Here is a 21630-nt window from a genome sequence, read left to right on the forward strand (position 1 = left end):
CTAAGATGATAAGGGCACGGGAAGTAAATCATACAATGCATGGCTAAAGAAACTAGCCTAACAAAGAGAAGGATTAGGGGTGACATGATAGCCTTCCAATACTTGAAGAGCTTTCACAGGGCACAGGGGTTGATTTAGTCTCCAAAGCACCTGAGGATAAGAAGCAATGGGTAGGAGCTAGAGATGCAACCACTATCACTAAATGATAGTGAGAACAATTAACCAATGGAACAGCTTGTCTCCCAGAGTTGTGGATGCTTCGTTGCTGGTGTCTTTCAAGAAAATATTGGATAACCATTTGTCTGGGATGGAATAAGCAGTCTTGCATTGGATATTGGACTACAAGACTCCAAGGTCCCTTCAAGGCACATGATTCCATGTTTCTAGGCATAGACATTGCTGATTTGTTTAAAGGACAAAGCAGATAATGCATTCCTTCACCTGAAGGAAAGAATATGGCATACACAACATAAACATTTAATTAATTTAAGAGCTCTTGTGTTGTACTCAATTGATACCAGAGTTACGGAATATGGAATGAGCAATGGATAAAGAGTGAATACACTGATAGAAATATAGTAGCATTTTACAAGCAAATATTCTTTAGCAAATATCTTCTCATCTTCTTGATCCTGAGATACAGCACAAAATGAAATTTAGTTTCACAAAATGTAAAACAATTTGACCAGATCATTGTCTAAACTAGGGACCACCACAGTACGAATTTCTCCCTTCAAAAAAAAGTGGACAACTAAACCTTTTTAAATGTGTATTGCACAAACATGGAGTCTAATTGCGCAATTGTGCCAGTAGTGACTGCTACTGCAGATATCCAGAGGATCCCAGAGGTCCAAAATGAATAATGTTGCTTTATCCTAATCACCTCCACAAATCAATTCAACAATAAATGAAAAACTTGGTTTTTCAACCATGTGTTTCACTACATGTCTATGTTATCCAGCTTAAAATAAATGCAATCCTTTTAAAACATGTTAAATTATTTCTAGGATGAATGATTTCCCTTAGGAAATCTGAAAATTCATAAGGAAGCAAAAGATAAAACATTATTGCCCTATTATTATTTTTTTTTACTAAAGGAGGGATGGGGGAGAGAGTTCAGCCACAGCATAAGTGCCATCTAAATCCAATTCCATCTTCTTTATAAGATGTCACATACATGAATTTTGTTAAAGTGTGTTTTAGCCTGATGGAGAGGAAGAACTAACGTTCAGACCTAGCACTGGTGTACTGCAATTTCTGTATGTGTTCTAATATATAGATTAATACTTCCAATACGTAGATTAATACATAGATTGATATTTCCCTATGATACTTTAGGTTCAACCTTTGCTTCATCCAAACAATTATTCCACAACAATTAATATATATGATATTATCATATCAGAGTGGAACACATTCATAGATGGAAGGATGATGGATGATACATACATACCTACCTACATATATACATGCATATATACATGCATACACTCCTTATATATTAAGAAATTGTCACACACATTTTGTTTTCTTATTTTGCTTTCTAATTTTTATTGAAAAATACATCATTTTAGCTACTGTTTAACCCCTGCTGGATGCCATCCTTTTCTGCATGTTTCCAACCAATATAGTCCTGAGTTTTCTTTTGCCAACTGAGCTCACAGTACTTGCTGATGTTGTCGATGTTGATCCACCTTGTTTTAGATCTCTTTCATGGATCCTTTTTATCAAGTGGGATCCATTCTATGACTGCCTTGGTCCACCTGCCATCAGTAGTTCTTCTCACCTGACTAGCCTAATCCACACATGGGTTTTTCTATTTTGTCTTGTAATTCCAAGCACATATCTTTCCATGGTCCTTTGCACCACTCGTAGCTTTTGTATGAATTGTGAGGTTAACGTCCATGTTTCACAAGCAAATGTTAGAGCAGGTAGCACACACTGATCGAAAACATTTATCTTCAGACATAGGAGGAGGTTGTTTTTTAAAATTATGCTTAGCTTGCTGAATGCCTGCCAGCCACATTTAACATGCAATTCAATTTCCTTTATTGCATCACCTTTGATTAAGATCCATTGGCCAAGATATAAGTAGTGGCCTACTACATCTATTTCTTCTCCAAATATATTGTTTTTTCTTTCTTTGGTGAATTCATTAAATGTAACCCGTCTCTTTTTCATGATGCCCCTGCATATTTTGGCAAATTTGAGAACCATAGGCTCTCCCTGAACTCGTAATTTAACAGCTGCGCAATTTATTTTTCTTTATTTTTCTCTCTTTTTCTCCCCCTTCTTTTCTTTCTTTGTAGTATGGGATATGCATGTGATATGCTTGTAGTTGAGTGAATGGTCCCACTTTTATTGCTATTATTGCTGTATTTATGTATTTTTTAATTACTACGTGGGGACTGCTTGAGTGAGTGAATGAGTATGTTTGATTCGGAGGACCTGCTGGGGAATGCGGGGGTCACTGGGGTGGTCGGGGGGACCACGGACACGGGAGTGGGCCGGAGCATCACGGTCGTAACGGGGAGGGGCAGATATGGCAGGGACTTTAGGGCTGGCCATTACCAGGGAAGGAGGGCTCGCTACGTCACAGAGATCCCTCCTTCCGGCCCTATGAGTCCCACTCCGAGGCCAGATGGCGCGAGTAATCAGGACCCTGGTCTCAGGCTGTTGTCGCTAAATGCCAGGTCTGTAGTTCACAAGGCTCCCCTCGTCCGGGACTTAATTTTAGATGAGAGGGCAGACCTGGCATGTATTACTGAAACCTGGCTGGGCCCGGAGGGAGGAGTCCCCCTCGTAGAGATGTGCCCAGAAGGATTTCAGGTGCTTCATCAGCCGAGAGCTCAGGGAAGGGGTGGGGGTGTGGCTATTGTTATCCGAGAGTCTCTAGCACCTCGTAGGATCCCTGCTCCGGAGCTTGTCGGGTGTGAGTCCCTACTGGTGAAGTTGGACCTCAAGGGTCAAGTGGGCTTGCTGTTAACGTACCTGCCTCCCAACAGCGTTGCAGCAGCCCTCCCCTCGCTCCTCGAGTCGGTAGCCGAGCTAGCAATTGAGTTCCCCAGGCTTATGGTCCTGGGGGATTTCAATTTGACTTCGCTCGGTGAACATTCTGATGGGGCGCAGGAGTTCATGGCTTCCATGACAGCCATGGGCTTGACCCAAGTAATTCGGGGCCCAACTGACTCAGCGGGTCACACGCTCGACCTCGTATTCCTCTCGGAGCAGTGGACTTGTGATCTTGGTCTGAGGGGTAATGAGATCATACCCCTGTCGTGGTCAGACCACTGCCTACTGAGGCTTGACTTTCGGAGACCAAACCCCCACTGTAGGGAGGAGGAACCGACCAGGTGGTTCCACCCCAGGCGACTTATGGACCCCTTGAGATTCCAGACGGAGCTTGGGGTTATTCCTGATACCTTCGCCCACAGTCCGGTGGAGACTCTGGTTGCTGCCTGGAACTCAGCAGCGACGGAGTCTCTTGACCGGATTGCGCCGCTACGGCCGCTCCGAGGCAGCAGATTCCGGAGGCCACCTTGGTTCACCGAGGAGCTCCGGGAGAGGAAGCGCCGGAAGCGACGCCTAGAGCACCTATGGAGGTCCAACAAGTCCAAATCGAACCGAGCACTTTTGACATCTTGCATCAAGGAGTACATCAGGGCAATTAGGACGGCAAAAAGATCTTACATTGCCACCTTGATTGCGTCCGCTGAGTCCCGCCCAGCCGCCCTGTTTAGGATAACCCGCTCCCTCCTAAATAGGAGGGAGACGGGGGACCCCTTGCAGGGTAGGGCTGAGGAATACGTCCAGTTCTTAGCGGACAAAGTTGCTCGGTTTCGATCGGACTTGGACTCCGACTTTGCAGATCCAGCCGAGGCACAGGGGGATAATCTGGAACACCATCGCTGGGTTGAGTTTCAGGATGTTGCCCCTGGGGATGTGGACAAGGCCATGAGAGCTGTGAGTGCCTCCACCTGTGTACTGGACCCGTGCCCCTCCTGGCTGGTTGCTAACAGCAGGGAGGTGACACGGGGCTGGATCCAGGCGGTTGTTACCACCTCCCTTCGGGAGGGGGTCTTTCCCTCCGCACTTAAAGCGGCGGTGGTGAGACCCCTCCTGAAGAAACCATCTCTGGATCCAGCCGTTCTTAACAATTACCGTCCAGTCTCCAACCTCCCCTTTGTGGGGAAGGTTGTTGAGAAGGTGGTGGCCTACCAGCTCCAGCGGTCCTTGGAGGAAGCTAGTTATCTCGACCCCTTCCAGTCCGGCTTCAGGCCTGGTTACAGCACAGAAACCGCTTTGGTCGCATTGACCGATGATCTCTGGAGAGAAAGAGATGGAGGCCACGCCTCCATCCTGGTTCTCCTTGACCTCTCAGTGGCTTTCGATACCATCGACCATGGTATCCTTCTGCGATGACTGCGGGAGGTGGGAGTGGGAGGCACTGTTTTGCAGTGGTTCTCCTCCTACCTCTCGGACAGGTCGCAGTCGGTGTTAGTTGGAGGGCAGAGATCGACCCCTAGGCCCCTAACATATGGGGTGCCGCAGGGTTCGGTCTTATCCCCCCTACTTTTCAACATCTACATGAAACCGCTGGGCGAGATCATTCGGCGGCACGGGATAAGATACCATCAATATGCGGACGATACCCAGCTGTATCTGTCCGCCCCGTGCCAACTCAATGAAGCGGTGGACGTGATGAACCGGGGCCTGGAAGCTGTTAGGGACTGGATGAGGGCTAACAAGCTTGTGCTCAACCCGGATAAGACCGAGTGGCTGTTGTGTTTCCCTCCCACTAACTTGGCTAGTGTCCCATCTCTCAGGCTGGGGGGTCAAACATTACACCCCTCAGACAGGGTTCGCAACCTGGGAGTCCTCCTGGACCCACAGCTGACCTTCGACCATCATTTATCAGCTGTGACCAGGGGGGCATTTGCACAGGTTCGCCTGGTGCACCAGTTGCGACCCTACCTGAACCGGGAGGCTCTCACAACAGTCACTCGTGCCCTTGTGACCTCTAGGCTGGAATACTGCAACGTGCTCTACATGGGGCTGCCCTTGAGGAGCATCCGGCGATTTCAGCTAGTCCAGAATGCGGCCGCGCGAGCGATTGTGGGTGCACCTCGGTACACCCACATAACACCTATCTTCTGCGAGCTGCGCTGGCTACCTGTCGATCTCCGGGTGCGCTTCAAGGTGCTACTTACCACCCATAAAGCCCTTCATGGTAGTGGATCTGGATACTTGAGAGACCGCCTCCTGCCAATTACCTCCTCGCGACCCATTAGATCACATAGATTAGGCCTCCGAGTTCCATCTGCCAGTCAATGTCGACTGGCAACTACGCGGAGGAGAGCCTTCTCGGTAGTAGCTCCGACCCTTTGGAACGATCTCCCCGTGGAGATTCGTACCCTCACCACCCTCCAGACCTTCCGCACAGCCCTTAAAATCTGGCTATCCCGTCAGGCCTGGGGTTAAAGAATGTAACTCACCCCCACCCGAATGGTATGAATGTTGTGTTCTATTTTTAATTATGTATTGCTCTTATGTGTTATTGTTTGTATCCCCCTCCCCATGAGTTGTAAGCCACCCTGAGTCCCCCCAGGGAAAAGGGCGGCCTATAAATAAATTTTCAAATACTCAAATACTCAAATATTGTTTTTTCTTTCTTTGGTGAATTCATTAAATGTAACCCGTCTCTTTTTCATGATGCCCCTGCATATTTTGGCAAATTGTCGCCTTTGTTTTTTCATATATTGATTGTAGTACGTATATGTAAGCATTGGTTGAACAATGTCCTAATTATTGCTTGCTGGAATACTGAGCCACAATTCCATTTCGCAGACAATAAAAGCCATCCACATGTACACGTTATGCCTTTCAATGATTTGCAGAACACTTGGATGTGATCCATTGTGCTGTAGCCACTTCTGAACCCTGCCTGCTCCTTTGGCTGTGCATCATTTAATGTTCTCAATATTCTTCTTGCAATTCTTGGTGAAAACCTTGTAGATGAGTGAAAGAAGGTTTACTGGATAATAGTTCTTTAAATCATCTAGCCCCTTTTTTATATATAAGAACCACTTCAGCATTTTCCATGTATCAAATTTTTCTTTTCTTTTCTGAGGCATCTGAGTTATAGTTTTGCTAGTATTTTGTGGTAACTGTGACCACCAGCTTTCATACTTTTATACTTCCTCCACTAGAATGTCTGGCATTTCCTCTTTTATGGATGTTGTTACTTTTGAGTGATCTTAATCTTTGTATAGCTCTGAATAGAATTACCAATTATTTATAACATTTCCTGTCTTGATCTACAAACAGAGCCATCTGTATGTTTTAATGGAAAACCCTTCTTTCTTGTATTTATAAGTTTCCATTTTGCTCTATCAATCCCTTTGTTATCTTCAATTACCATTTACACAAGCTTCACATTAAGCTGACAGATTTCTTGTTGGATACATCTTCTTATGGTCTTGCAAAGTTCAATGTATTTGAATTTATTAGTGAAACTTCCAGTACTTTTCATTGTCCATCATTTTTTATTACATCAATACTTTCATCAAAGACTTTTTACTGTACCAAGTGTTTTTCTGGTGAGGCTATACATATAGAAAATTTAAGGATGTTTTTGACTATTTGTTCATTTTGGTCCATAATGTTCATCTCTTCCAAATTTTACAATAGAGCAAAGCAATCTGACAGATTAATCTCAAAATTGCTGTTCTCCTCTAACAGTTTATCATTTTTTTTTATTTTTTGTGACATCTTTATCATTTTCAAATAACAAAGACTGAAAAATAATCTCAGAAAGTAAAGAATAAAGTAAGACAGAATAGAAAATATAAGAGAAAGGAGGAAAGGAAAAAACAAGAAAAAATAAAAATAACAAAAAAACATTTAAAGAGTTACTTCCAAATTTCATCACAAGTACAAACCTAGGATTGTGTTTCTAATGCTTCACTATGCATGTGAGTTGAAAATGTGAGAGTAGTAGAAACTAGAATATGACGCTAGAATATGTTACACTACTGTTAAAAGCTGACACTTCCCTATAAGTTTAGCTCCATTGATATTATAAGCCAGATTTCAAGTGGATATAAACAAGCAAACAAGCACTTTACGACAAGCTCGCTGACTAGGATTTCTGCCCATTTATTATTTTTGGATTATGAGCAAAAAGAGTCACACTTAAGCAATGTCTATTTGACACAGGCTGACACTTGGATGCTAGTGATATAACTCAGGTTTCTACAGCAGATAGCAGAAAGTACACCAGCTGTGTATCTTAAGACAAAATATCTCTGGCAACAGTTATGTATCTTGCACAACTTAACTTCCCAAATCAGAGGATAAGTTTTACCTTAGCCCAATATAATGCTCTCCCTTTAGCACATCTCACTTTGAGCATGGGAAGCCAGATTCACCAAATGACCTATTACTAACTTAAAACAACTGCAATAATTCACTTGAAACTGAGACATAAAAGGTAGTAAAATATAGCAAAATTTTCTTAATAAAATGTCTTACCTAACAGAAATTTTTGGTTAAACTGTTTTTGTAAATGAAGGAGTACCTTTGTGTGTGTGTGTGCGTGCACACACGTGTATGTATATTTATGTGTACAGTATTTTCATTTTAGACTGCAATTTTAAAGTTTATATTATCCAATGTTAAATTCTTCTTGGATATTCTGGGAATTGAAGCTGAAACACTTTAAACTAGCCCATACTGAGAAACACTGTATCAAACAAAGCAGCCTGCTGAGAGAACATTCAATCAGAGTATAGACAATTTATTTAAACTATAACTTACTATCCGATAAGGATGATGCAAAAAGGAATCTGGGCAGCCAGCTAAAGCCATTTTACCGACAGTGCTTCTTCAAAATTACATCTACTGTTTCTCAGTACCTGCAATACAAAAACAAGACTATGAGAAAATCATCTTAGAGGAATTTATTGCTATTTATTTGTATAGCTAGTAATTCAGAAGTTAACCCAGAGCATTGGGATAATTTAATAAAAATATGTAATGTATTCGTGTTATCACAACCTCTGCATACAAAATATCTTAAATTACAAGAATAAATTTAAAAAGCTAAACTGTTTTATCACTTTGTATAGCAACTACAGGTAATGCCCCTCCAACACTCTGTTCCGGCCTCCAGAGGCCTCATCCGACCCATTGCAGGCCAAAATGGAGTTCCCAGATCCAGCCCTCAGAAACTCCATTTCAGCCTGCAACGGGCTGGGGGGGGGGGGTCCACAGAGGCCTGAATAGAGCATCAGAGGGATGGATCTGACACTTGGAAACTCCATTTTGCCTGTAATGGGCCGGGCAGGCTCCCGGAGGCATTGGGAGGGGGCGGATCTGCCCCCAGAAGCTTTATTTCAGCCTGCAAGGGGCCGGGGGAGGCCCGCAGAGGTATGAGTAACAATGACCCCAAATGTAGACAAATTTGGATTATCCAAAAGAATTTCTAGTAAATTTCTAAAAATGTTCTAGAGCAATCATTGCTATTGAACCCTCTCAGACACATGGTATGATAGAAAACCTTTTTAAAAAGTAATTTATTAATCTGTTCATGAAACTTGTTCAATGATGTTAGATTTCCAGATGCTGGTTAATGATCCTTCTGCATGCTTCTTTTTTTAAGCATTACTAAATTTTAATTCAATTATTTATAAAGTTTTTCTTATTTTTTTATCTCATTTGACCCAACAACTTGAAGGCTGATGTATCCTTGCTAGATTTTTATGACATGACCATTTTTCACATTTATGACCTTTGTAGCATCCCCATGATCATGTGATTAAAATTCAGATGCTTGGCAACTGATTCATGACCATTGCCATTCCAAAATCCTGTGATCACCTTTTGCACTCTTTTGACCATGTTATTAACTTATCAACTGCGGTGATTCGCTTAAAAACTGTGGCTAGAAAAGTCATAAAATGAGGCAAAACTCACTCAACAAATGTCTTACTTAACATCAGAAATTCTGGGCTCAGTTGTGGTCATAAGCTGAGAACTACCTCTACTGGATTCTACTATAAGGACTTTGGTTTTATTAGTTTTTCAAAAGTTAAATCTTTTTTAAAACTTTTGATGGGAAAATTCCTTTTCTTATCATTACTTTTCATTCTAGGAAATTTTATCTCAACTTTGTGGACATTTTGTTATGCTACATCTACTTTTCTTGTGCTTTAAAGAAAGAAATATTGTTTTTAAAATGTTTCTAAAAAGAAATAGTTCTCTGGGAAAACTTTAGGAAAAAAATGCCCTGTAACTTACAAGTCTTATTTGAAAACTTTACTAAAGCATTTTTATTAAGTTAGCAAACATTATGAATCAATCCTAGAACTTATTCAGAGGCAACAAGTAACAGTTGAACTTCGTTTCATGCTGGGTCAAAAAGGGGCATGAATACAAGAAATTCAGAGATAATGAAATTGATGGGTGATTAACTTAATTTTCATGTGTGTGCATGTGTGTGTGTCTGTGTGTGTATGCGCAATGCCAAGGTAAACTAGTTTAAAATAGATGTTTATAATTTTTTAGAAATCTTATAAACTTATAAAAGTTTATAAATCTTGGGTCTGATTTACAAGGAGAGGAAGTTATCATTGCTGTAATACTGTGTTTTCTCGAAAATTCGACATGTTCTCATAATACAGCGATGCCACATTTTTCTGGTGGGCAAAAATATAAGCCCCCTCCCACATATAAGCCCCCTGGACAACCCCCCATCTCCGGCCAGGCAGAGCGCCGCTCACCAACCTACAAATATCACAAAGGTGCCAAGCCGCAGGAACATGGGGGGAGGCAAAGGTGATTGTGTTGCTTGGTGCTTTCGGGATACCGCTAGGTTGGTGAGCAATGCTGTGCCCAGCTGAAGAAGGGGGTTGCCAAGTGGCTGCTGTCTTGCGAGCGGGTTCCCAAAGAGCTGGACACAACCTCATGGGTGAATGGCTGTGTTGCGCTGTTGCAGCAGTACAACACAACAGCCATGAAGGGACCAAGCTCATGAGCAGCCACCCAGCAAACCCCTTTGCAGCTGGGCACAGCACCATTCACTGACCTGGGGGTATTACCAAGCCACATGAGCGCATGTTCACCGCCGCCCAGCTCCCGCAGCTTGGCGCCTTCCAAATGCCAGTGAATGGCGTTCTGCACGGCTGGAGAGGGGGTTGCCCGAGCAGCTGTTCCGCTCTCGCTCACCCATCTCCCAGCCTCACGATGCATGGCTCAGCTCTCATTACGGAGCCAGGGCACCTCGGCCACCGCCACCCCAGCCTGGCTTTTTCCATGGCTTCCAACCCGAGTCTTTCGGCAGTGGCCGCTCTGGGTGCACGCTCCATGGTTGTATGCTCTGCAGGCAGCTGTCCCACAACCATAAAGCATGTGCCCAGAACTGTCGAAAGACTCGGGTTGGAAGCCACGGGAAAAGCCAGGCTGGGATGGCGGCGGAGGTGCCCTGGCTCCGTAATGAGAGCTGGGCCATGCATCCTGAGGCTGGGTGAGCGAGAGCGGAACTATATTATTTACTATATTAACACAAACTAAGCAATTTCCTCTAAACAATCTAACTACTGATTTTCCTTTATTTGCAATCTGGAATTCAGAAAAAATATTTCACACAGTTTATTTCTTTGGCATCAGTGGTGGGCTGCAGGAAGTATGCCCCAGTATGGGCGTACTGGAGCCTGCCCAGAGAACCGAGTACCGTTCCAGTACGGTGCTTCAGAGGGTCCACCCGCCCGCCCATGTTCCTTACCATGTTTTAAAGCTGTTGGTGCTTCCGCGCATGTGCATGGCGTGTACCCCACCTGCGCAACATTCTGCTGAGCAGCTGGAGCATTGCAGAGGCTTGCAGAAGCGTCATTTGATGCTACAACCACGCGCTGCGCGTGTGTGCGCCACGCGAATGCATGTGGGTGACTCTGGGGCTGTTCCAACCATACCGGTTGGAACAGAATCTGGAACCCACTGTTTGGCATCAACCACAAAGAAAGTCATATTAAAACAAATTACTATGTTGATGAATGAATTGAAACAAATAGTATTAAGACAAAGCAGAATCTATATTTCCATAACCAGATAGAGTGTTCTATTAATCTATTAGTAGAATCTAAATGAATCATGTCTGCATATGCAACTATAGTTTTCTAATTATAATGATCTCCAGCATGGAAAGCATTTGTGGAAAAGCTAGAGATGAAATTGTTTGTTTTATTATTCCCTTACATTTGATAACATAAATACTTATCCAAATCCATTGGATAAGATGGCTATTTATAGTACTGTCATTCAATTATTCAGTTATATCCATGCCAAACAAATTGCTTTGTCATGCAACATAAAGTTGAGAAGGGCAGCAGAGGTGCTCTTTTGAATTTTGTAAATTTTCTAATTTAACTCTGGGTCTTTTCCCATACTGATTCTATATGTCTATTTACAGACAATTTCTTTTTTCATTTCTGAAATTCTGATTGGCACATGGGGAATAGTTTGGATAACACATTCATTGTATAATTGAATTGATCATAGATTCCTTCCTTTTCAAGGCCCTTTTGAGGTCTTACAATAATTTAAGTGTTATTAAATATATTTCTTGACTGTTGCTGTCGGATGAAATCAAAGCAATAGCAGTAGACTTATATACCGCTTCATAGGGCTTTCAGCCCTCTCTAAGCGGTTTACAGAGAGTCAGCATATTGCCCCCAACAATCCGGGTCCTCATTTTACCCACCTCGGAAGGATGGAAGGCTGAGTCAACCCTGAGCCGGTGAGATTTGAACCGCTGAACTGCTGATCTAGCAGTAGCCTGCAGTGCTGCATTTAACCACTGCGCCACCTCGGTGAATGAGTTATCTGAGCTCCAAATTCCTCCTCCCAATGATTGATTTCTCCTAGTGTTAAATATATTGTAATTATTTTTTTCAACATTGATTTTATATTCAGAGAATTCTGCAAAACTATTAACTATTTTCATGTATTCTTCTATTGCCTTTTCTGGTTCTGTAGTGATTAGTACCACATCACATGCATAACATTTCAGCTTATATTTGTCTCCATTAATTTTGAGACTTACTATTTCTTTATTACTTGATATTTGCCTCAAACTTTTTCTGCCAGTAGTTTTCACATGATGATGAATAGTAAAGTGAGAGTAGACACCTTGCATTGTACTTTTTCTGACTTGAACCTCTGCAGAAAGCATTATATTAGCTATAATCTTTGCTTTTTGCTGTTGCTATATACTTTTAACCCATGCTTGAAAATCGCTTCTCGAATTTATTGTATTCAATACAGCCAGAAAACATCCACTTATGATATAGCCAATTATAAGGGTTTTTTCTGAGTCTAGAAAAATTAATGCAACATTATATCTTTTTACTACAATTAATCCTGGGGGAGGAGGGGTGAAGAATCATCATAATGTATGGTAATTAGATCCATCCTCACAGAGAGAAGACATTTTATCCATCCAATACCAGAAGCAAGCTACAATGCCGGCAATATTTGATTGGGAACTTAAATTGGGAAAATATGCAGCAATGCCAAAATTAACAGTATATATTCACAATAGGAATTTGGTTAAGTATAATGATATCATAATTCTCATACGTATAAGAATTCTCATGCAACATGGCAAAAACAAACATTTAGGGTCTAGCTTCGAAGGATGCCCAAATGTTTATAAAAATTGTATATTAGCAAAAGGAGAAAAAGAGAGCTTATAAACTGAATATTTTTCTTCTTCCTTAACCCTTTTCTTTTACTCCCCCCAATGTTTTAATCATTGTCAAATTTGCTTTATCTTTTTTTTTTCAACATGGACAAATATTCAATGATAATGCAGCAGAGACCTTAGTCAGGTTAAAACTATAATCAACTTAAGATCAAAATCTTTATTGTTCAAAAATGTCTGTTGTATTACATTGTATCCTCCCTATCTCCTGGCACCCAGTGGCCCTCCGCCCAAAAGCAGAACAAGACAAAAGTATTGCAGTCTTCTAGATCTCCGGGGTAAAGGGGTGTCAATACATATAGTTAGCTCAAATTTAGCACGAAAGGAAAATTCAATTCTTGATTGTAGTGTACTTCTTAAAATTGTGGCCTTCCACATGGAGAAAGAAGCAGGAAATTTGTGGTATATAAAAAATGTTCAGAATGTTCCAGTGTGGAATGTTAACCAAGAAAGATATTCCTCCTAAATACAAAGCGGAAGCGCTAACTAAACTGGACAACTCCTGTCATGCAAGCTTAGGAGATGGCTGATGCCACTGAAGTATGGTTTACCTGGAAGTCAGTGGCACTGAATAGACATAATTAGGGACATTATTTCAGCAAAACAGTTCCCCTTTGATAGCCATCTAGATATTTGTCTCTTTTTTACAAAGAGACTATATAATTGGGGGTACATATTGTAGGACAGAACTTTTAAAAAACACAGCTGTTGTTTTGATAGTTCATTTTTGTTATGAAGCGCTACGAGAAAATTGCTGCAATTCTAGTTTTGCTTACGCAATGACAATTTAGAAGGTTTTTAATGATTTGAATACAGGCTAGATAATTCCCTTAATGCTACTTCTTTGTTTATAAAACAGCAACAAATTATAAGTCTGATATTCCTGGGAAAAATCACACAATTATAGGTCTAGAAGGGATCTTAAAGATCTTCTAGTCTCCCCTGCCCAAGGCAGAAGACCTTTGCCTAAGATAAAAGGATAAATGTCCTAGGATGGATCCGAAAAATAAAATGTTATAGGTGTGTCCCAAAGGAAAGCATATTTTGTTGCACAAGACATGCCGGGGCGGGGGGGAGAGAAAGCTTCTCCCTTGAAGTCTTATTCTTAACTTTATATAGTAGAAACATGAGAAAGACCTCAAGTTTCACTGATAAGCTTTTCAAGAACTTTTAATTGGATTGAGCACAATTTTTCTTCCACTAATTACAGACGCTGCCCCACTCTCAGCTGAAGCTGAGAGAATAGTATGCAATATGTCAACAGAGACGTTAAACTATTCTGAATATCCAGCTATACAATACAAAGGAGCACACTTCCAGAAATGCATTTAGAAGTGGACATTTCAGCTAAATTCATTATTCCTGTTAAGGGGCAGCGGGTGGAATGAATAGATGAAAGAGAACTGAAACATGAAGTTCAATTGTGTAGTAGATCCTACCCTTGAGCTTTTATGACTTTGGTCCATTTGAAGTTTTAGAGAAGATTTATTCAGATCAAAGGAAATGTTTTTCTAGTTAAATTCTTATCCCTAGATTCTATCCTATTCATAGCTGAAGATATTCTTAATTAGGAGAGGATGAAAATAGAAACATATACAAAAGCGCCTTTTCACATATTACTTTCATTTAGGATACCAATTGTTTGAAACCCAAATGAGGCCACTCAGATTCCACATACACATTGTCACAAACTGAGGCTAGCTGCATGTATGATCCATCACCTGTATGACAATTGTGATTTGTGTTTTCTTATAGAGAATGACAACAAATGAAGGAGATAAAGCTAGAGTAGCATTATACATTACTTCTACTTCACTATTAATGGCCAGTTCGGGTAATACATTTGCATAGGAAACTGGCCACATAAATAATTATGAGCAATGTAAAATTATGCTGTGCTTGCCATCCATTGTGACATCCATACAATGTGACTTCTACAACACAGAATCTTTCACATGTAGAGTGCTATGTTCCCCATTGAAGACTATGCACATAGATGATGATTTCATGATTTAAAGAAGGAAGAGGAAATAAATATTGTTTATGTGACATGTTTTGAATAAAAAGGACTATGTAGTAAGACTTAGGTATACCTTAATAAATTACATGTGAAAAGTTCCCAATAAAGGAATAATTCCCAGCATCACCTTCTGTCAGGCCTGCCATCTTCAGTTTGGTGCTTCACTGACATCCTGCCATCAGATGTAGGCAATTGGTATAGAGAGAGTAGAGATGGCCTAAGGGGGTGGGGGGACTGACAGGCTTGGTGGAAGCCACAGGTGTGAGACCAACTTGTTCCAATTTTCAAGGCTGCAGAGTCTGGAAAAAGAATGAGAATTGCACCACGTGGCTCCAAACACCTGAGCAGTTTCTAAAACACCTATATGGCACACCAAGGGATGAAGACAAGCCTGTTTTTGCTGCAGACACTAATCCTTAGTAAAAGAATTTATCACTTCAACCAAAGGGAGTCAAAGGTCTTTCTTTCTTTCTTTGGGGCCTAGTTGGGGTAAGCCTGCTATTAGGCTAAAAGAGCTATAGTGGTCAATCCCGACAGATACCTCTACCATGGGGACCGTGCGAAAGAGCAACCAGATCAAAACTTGAGGGGAAGTGGTGACAGTGAGATCCCATGGCAGAGTAGACCTCCCTGAATGACTGGGATAGGCAGAAACCTGTGATTATCAGCCAAGACCCTGATGGTCACTGAGGTCCAGGAACAAAGAAGACTGGGATGAGCAGCCCTCCAAGATGACTTTCACACATGGAAGCCAAAGGAGCCACCAGAGGGAACTGCATTTAGAAATTGAAAAGGAAGCAACTCTGGGGGAAGCGGGTGGTGAAGACATGATGTTAGAGCAAGCCATAGAGTGCCTAAGAGGAGCATTTAATAACCTCAAGTTATGCAAGGCCCTGGCTCGAAAGGGCCTGCCAGCTAATCAACCAAGGCAGGTCCCAGCTGGCAATGACTTGGCCATAACTGCCACCATGTCCATGCCTGCTCCCTTGGCATTGGCAATGCCCTAGCACCACAACCAGCGGCCACCTCAGCAATCCAACCAGCACCACCAGCTTAGGCTACGGAATCGAGGAGAAACCGGAGGTTACTGGCCCTCAGGATGAAGTTGACTAAACAATTGGCCCAAGTCTGGACCTACCAACTGAGGGCCCAACATACTGGTGTTGGATGGAACTGCAGTGGAGTGGATGGCGATTCTCTACAACTATGCCCCAGAGCTGCAAAACTCTTACTGCTTTATGCCAGCGCCCAGAAAGCATTTCGCCAAGCATTTTGCAGATGGCCAAACCCTTTGGCCATCTGCAAAAGACAAGGATCAAGACCATAAACCAGGGTCATCAACCTATGACTGCTTGCTAACTGACTGGCCACAGTACATGTTGATCTAATGCTTCTAGGATAGGCTGAACAATGATGTCTACAACACAGGGTATCTCCAGAGATGCCCTGCACACTCTTTGTGGATGGTACATCATGGCCAAAGAGATTGAGATTGATCTAACCCAATCCTGTTACCAATCCATGAATTGCAGAGTTCCTTCTCAGAAAAAAAAGAAAGAAGTCCCAAGCCACAGCAATAGCAATAGCAATAGCAGTAGACTTATATACCGCTTCATAGGCCTTTCAGGCCTCTCTAAGCGGTTTACAGAGAGTCAGCATATTGCCCCCAACAATCTGGGTCCTCATTTTACCCACCTCGGAAGGATGGAAGGCTGAGTCAACCCTGAGCCGGTGAGATTTGAACCGCTGACCTGCTGATCTAGCAGTAGCCTGCAGTGCTGCATTTAACCACTGCGCCACCTTGGCCACCAGCCCATGCCACAGCCCACAAAGACACTCCACTGGCTGTTTCAAGTGCATGAAGGAAGGATACCAAGCCTCTGACTACCGAACTGCATGCCAAACTCAAGACGCCATCTCAGGGCCAACCAAGAACCAGCAAAACAGTCCTTGGGGAGGAGTAAAAAATCACCGAGCTCACTCCATCCCCCAATGATTGTACAAGAATTCTGACTACTCCGATCCAAGAACAACTGGGGAGCAAAATGGATATGAATGATGACCTCTTGGTAAGTCACACTGTAATTCCGGTGACCATCCACTTAGAAAAAATAGTACACTCCTCTTGGCATAAGGAAAGCCTGATTGCCCTCTTGGACTTGGACAGATGCTTGGTCAACCCTGCATTAGTTGAGAAGCTGGAAAGTTCCTGGAAAAGACAATCAAGCAACAGATCTGTGACCATCTAAAAGCAAGCAACTGCCTTTGGTCGCGCTGACCGATGATCTCTGGCGGGCCAGGGATAGAGGACATTCCTCTATCCTGGTGCTTCTTGACCTCTCAGCGGCCTTCGATACCATCGACCATGGTATCCTTCTGTGATGACTGGGGGAAGTGGGAGTGGGAGGCACCGTTTTACAGTGGTTCTCCTCTTACCTCTCGGACAGGTCGCAGTCGGTGTTGGTTGGAGGACAGAGGTCGACCCCTAGGCCCCTTAAATATGGGGTACCACAGGGCTCGTTCCTGTCCTCCCTCCTATTTAACATCTACATGAAGCCGCTGGGTGAGATCATTTGCTGGCACGGGATTAAATACCACCAATATCCGGACGATACCCAGTTGTATCTGTCCGCCCCGTGCCAACTCAGCGAAGCGGTAGAAGTGATGTGCCAGTGCCTCGAGGCTGTCAGGGTCTGGATGGGAGTAAACAAGCTGGCACTCAATCCAGACAAGACCAAGTGGCTATTGAAGTTGCCCCCCAAGGATAGTCCAGATATTCCATCCCTTAGCCTGGGGGGTGAAAATTTACACCCCTCAGAGAGGGTCCGCAACTTGGGTGTCCTCCTGGATTCGCAGCTGACATTAGAACACCATCTGTCGGTTGTGACCAGGGGGGCTTTTGCCCAGGTTCGCCTGGTGCACCAGTTGCGGCCTACCTGGACCGGGAGGCACTTTGAACGGTCACTCATGCCCTCGTCACCTCAAGGCTCAATTACTGCAATGCGCTCTACATGGGGCTGCCCCTGAAGAGTGTTCGGAGACTACAGTTGGTCCAGAATGCAGTCGCGCAAGCGATATCGGGTGTACCTAGATACACCCATGTTACACCTATCCTCCACGAGCTGCACTGGCTTCCTATTGGTCTCCGGATGCGCTTCAAGGTGCTGGTTATTACCTTTAAAGCCCTACATGGCCTAGGACCTGGCTATCTCATTCATTTTTCATTTCATTTCCTTTATTTGTATGCCGCCCTTTTCCCTGGGGGGACTCAGGGCGGCTCACAATTCAAAAAGGGAGGGGGGGAAAGACAAACAGTATTCCAATATGGAAACAATACAACATATTAAAAGAGAGCACAACAGTCACACAATTCGGGTGGGGTTGGAATCTTAACCCCAGGCCAGCCGGGACAGCCAGATCTTCAAAGCGGCGCGGAAGGATTGGAGGGTGGTGAGGGTCCGAATCTCCACGGGGAGTTCGTTCCAAAGGGTCGGAGCAGCCACCGAGAAGGCTCTCCTCCGGGTAGTTGCCAGTTTGCACTGGCTAGTAGATGGAATTCGGAGGAGGCCTAATCGATGCGATCGTATCGGTCTAGTGGAGGTAATTGGCAGTAGGCAGTCTCTCAAATACCCAGGCCCACTACCATGAAGGGCTTTATAGGTGATAAGTAGCACCTTGAAGTGCACCCGGAGATCGACAGGCAGCCAGTGCAGCTCGCGGAGGATAGGTGTTACGTGGGTGAAGCGAGGTGCACCCACAATCGCTCGCGCGGCCGCATTCTGGACTAGCTGAAGTCGCCGAATGCTCTTCAAGGGCAGCCCCATGTAGAGCACATTGCAGTATTCCAGCCTAGAGGTCACAAGGGTACGAGTGACTGTTGTGAGGGCCTCCCGGTTCAGGTAGGGACGCAACTGGTGTACCAGGCGAACGTGGGCAAATGCCCCCCTGGTCACAGCTGACAAATGATGTTCGAAGGTCAGCTGTGGGTCCAGGAGGACTCCCAAGTTGCGAGCCCTGTCTGAGGGGCGTATAATTTGACCCCCCAGCCTGAGAGATGGAACACTTGGCCAATTCGCGGGAGGGAAACACAGCAGCCACTCGGTCTTTTCTGGATTGAGCACAAGCTTGTTGACCCCCATCCAGCCTCCAGACCCTGGCTCATCACATCCATCGCTTTGTTGAGTTGGCACGGGGCGGACAGATACAACTGGGTATCGTCCGCATATTGGTGGTATTTTATCCCGTGCCGTCGAATGATCTCACCCAGCGGTTTCATGTAGATGTTGAAAAGTAAGGGGGACAGGACCGAACCCTGCGGCACCCCACACGTTAGGGGCCTAGGGGTCGATCTCTGCTCCCCAACTAACACCGACTGCGACCTGTCCGAGAGGTAAGAGGAGAACCACTGTAGAACAGCGCCTCCCACCCCCACCTCCCGCAGTCGTCGCAGAAGGATACCATGGTCGATGGTATCGAAAGCCGCTGAGAGGTCAAGGAGCACCAGGATGGAGGCGTGGCCTCCATCCCTGGCTCTCCAAAGATCATCGGTCAACGAGACCAAAGCGGTTTCTGTGCTGCAGCCAGGTCTGAAGCCTGACTGAAAAGGATCGAGATAACTGGCTTCCTCCAAGGACCGCTGGAGCTGAAAGGCCACCACGGCCATCTACGAGACCGCTTCCTGCCACATACCTCCCAACGGCCGACAAGATCTTATAGGCTGAGCCTCCTCCGGGTACCGTCGACCAGGTAATGCCAGCTGGCGACCCCCTGGGGGAGGGCCTTCTCTGTAGCTGATCCGGCCCTGTGGAACGATCTACCCACAGAGATCCAGACCCTTCCCACTCTCTCGGCCTTCCAAAAAGCCACTAAAACCTGGCTGTTCCGGCAGGCCTGGGGCTGTTGACCCCATAAATGAGGTCCAGCCCCATCTAGGTTTGAGTGCATGGTGTGTTGTTTTTAAATCTGTTTTTCTCTTTTCCCTATATTTTAGTTTTTATTTTATTCTTGTATTTGTAAGCCGCCCAGAGTCCTACGGAATTGGGCTGCATATAAATTTATTAAATTATTATTATTAAGCAAAGTAATAACCAGAACCAACATGGATATACTAAAAACAGATCATGCCAAACAAATCTTATTTCATTCTTTGACATTTCATTTTTTGACAAAGTAAATTAGAAGATGAGCTAAATGCTATAGACATAGTATACTTGGATTTCAGTAAGGTTTTTGACAGGTAGACCATAACCTATTTCTTAGTAAGCCAAAACACAACGTGTATCATCACCACCAGATGGATTTGTAATTGGTTGACAAATCAGTCAAAACCTAGTCCACAATGGAACTATATCTACGTGAAAGAAGAAAGTAGTGTGGTAAACCAAGGTTCTGTTTATTCCCAGTACTTTTCAAAAACTTCATAAATGATTTAGATGAGGGGATACAAGGAGGACTCATCAAAATTAAAGATAACACTAAATTGGCAGGAATAGCCAACACCTGAGAAAATAGGGTCAATATCCAGATGGATTTCAACAGCCTTGAACTCTGGGCCTTATCAAACAAAATGAATTTAATGGTAAGAAAACTAATGTTTTACATTTAGAAGAAAAATCAAATATACAGGTATAGATTAAGTGAAACCTGGCTCAACAGCAGTAACTGTGAAAGGGATCTTGGGAGTTCTAGTGAACAATCATTTAAATATGAACCAGCAGTGTGAGGTAGCAGCCAAAATAGCCAATACAATCCTAGGTTGCAATAACAGAGGACTAGAATCAAGATCATGTGAAGTATTAATACTGCTTTATAAAGCCTTATTAAAACCACACTTAAGACTATTATATTCAGTATTGGTCACCATATTATAAAAAAAATGTAGAGGCTCTGGAAAGAGTACAGAAAAAAGCAACATTGATTAGGGAGCTGGAGGCTAAATCATATGAAGGATGGTTGCAGGAATTGGGTTTGTCTAGTCTAGTGAAAAGAAAGACTAGGGGTGACATTATAACAGTGTTCCAATATCTGAATGGTTGCCACAAAGAAGAAGAGCTCAACCTATTCTCTGAAGTACCAGAAGGCAAGACAAGAAACAATAAATGGAAACTAACCAAGCAGAGAACCAACCTAAAATTAAGCAGAAATTTCCTGACTGGGAGAACAGTGGACTGGCTTCCCTCTAGAAGCTGTGGGTGCTTCATCACTGAAGGCTTTTAAGAGGAGATTGGACAGCCACTTGTTTGGAATGATATAGGGCCTCCTGCTTGAGCAGGGGGCTGTATTGGAACAACATTCCCCAACATTTCCAGCCTGGCACAGTGCGGCAGAGGGCATGGTTTTGTGAGGAGCAAGCATGTGCAAGGGTGGTTTCATTTGTGTCAGCAGGAGGTATGCACACTGCTCACACAAGTGAGGCTGCAAGCATCAGGGTCCACTGTTCGCACAAATGGGTCCATGAATGCCAGAGCCTGCCATTCACGCAAGTGGGGTGCAAGTGTTTGCACCCTCCACTTGCACTAATGGAGCTGCACATGCACTCACCTGCACTGGCATGGCCTGATTCTTAATGGGCTGTGGCTCAGTAGTGGGCCATAGCCCAGGGGTTGAGGGACCCCTGTATTAGAAGACCTCCAAGGTTCCTTCCAACTCTGTTATTCTATTAGTCTGTATAAATTCTGATCCAGGTTTTAAATTCTAGACTTTTCGATCTCAACTTTTTCAGTCAATGGAAATTGGACTATTTTTGGCTCTGAGAACAAGAAACACCTACTCAACATTTACAGCAGGGTTCTGTTTAGCTTCATCATGTGTCATTAATCTTCTGAGATTCATGAAGAGGGAATAAGCAGCT

General features: G+C 43.7%; 1 protein-coding gene across 4 annotated transcripts in view; it reads right to left on the reverse strand.

Moving 5' to 3' along the window:
* The window catches only part of GRB10 (growth factor receptor bound protein 10), a 141941-nt gene that overhangs the window by 95262 nt on the left and 25049 nt on the right, over positions 1–21630 (reverse strand). For 3 of the 4 annotated variants that reach the window (XM_032237917.1, XM_032237916.1, XM_032237919.1), the window contains exon 2: positions 7819–7916. In XM_032237917.1, coding sequence (XP_032093808.1) covers positions 7819–7869 — 51 coding nt within the window. In that variant the 5' untranslated portion in view covers positions 7870–7916. Of the gene's footprint in view, positions 1–7818; positions 7917–11758; positions 11781–21630 lie in introns of those variants that run through there. The other variant, XM_032237918.1, reaches the window with a different exon arrangement.

Source organism: Thamnophis elegans, chromosome Z (genome assembly GCF_009769535.1).
Source record: "Thamnophis elegans isolate rThaEle1 chromosome Z, rThaEle1.pri, whole genome shotgun sequence".
NCBI lineage: Eukaryota > Metazoa > Chordata > Lepidosauria > Squamata > Colubridae > Thamnophis > Thamnophis elegans.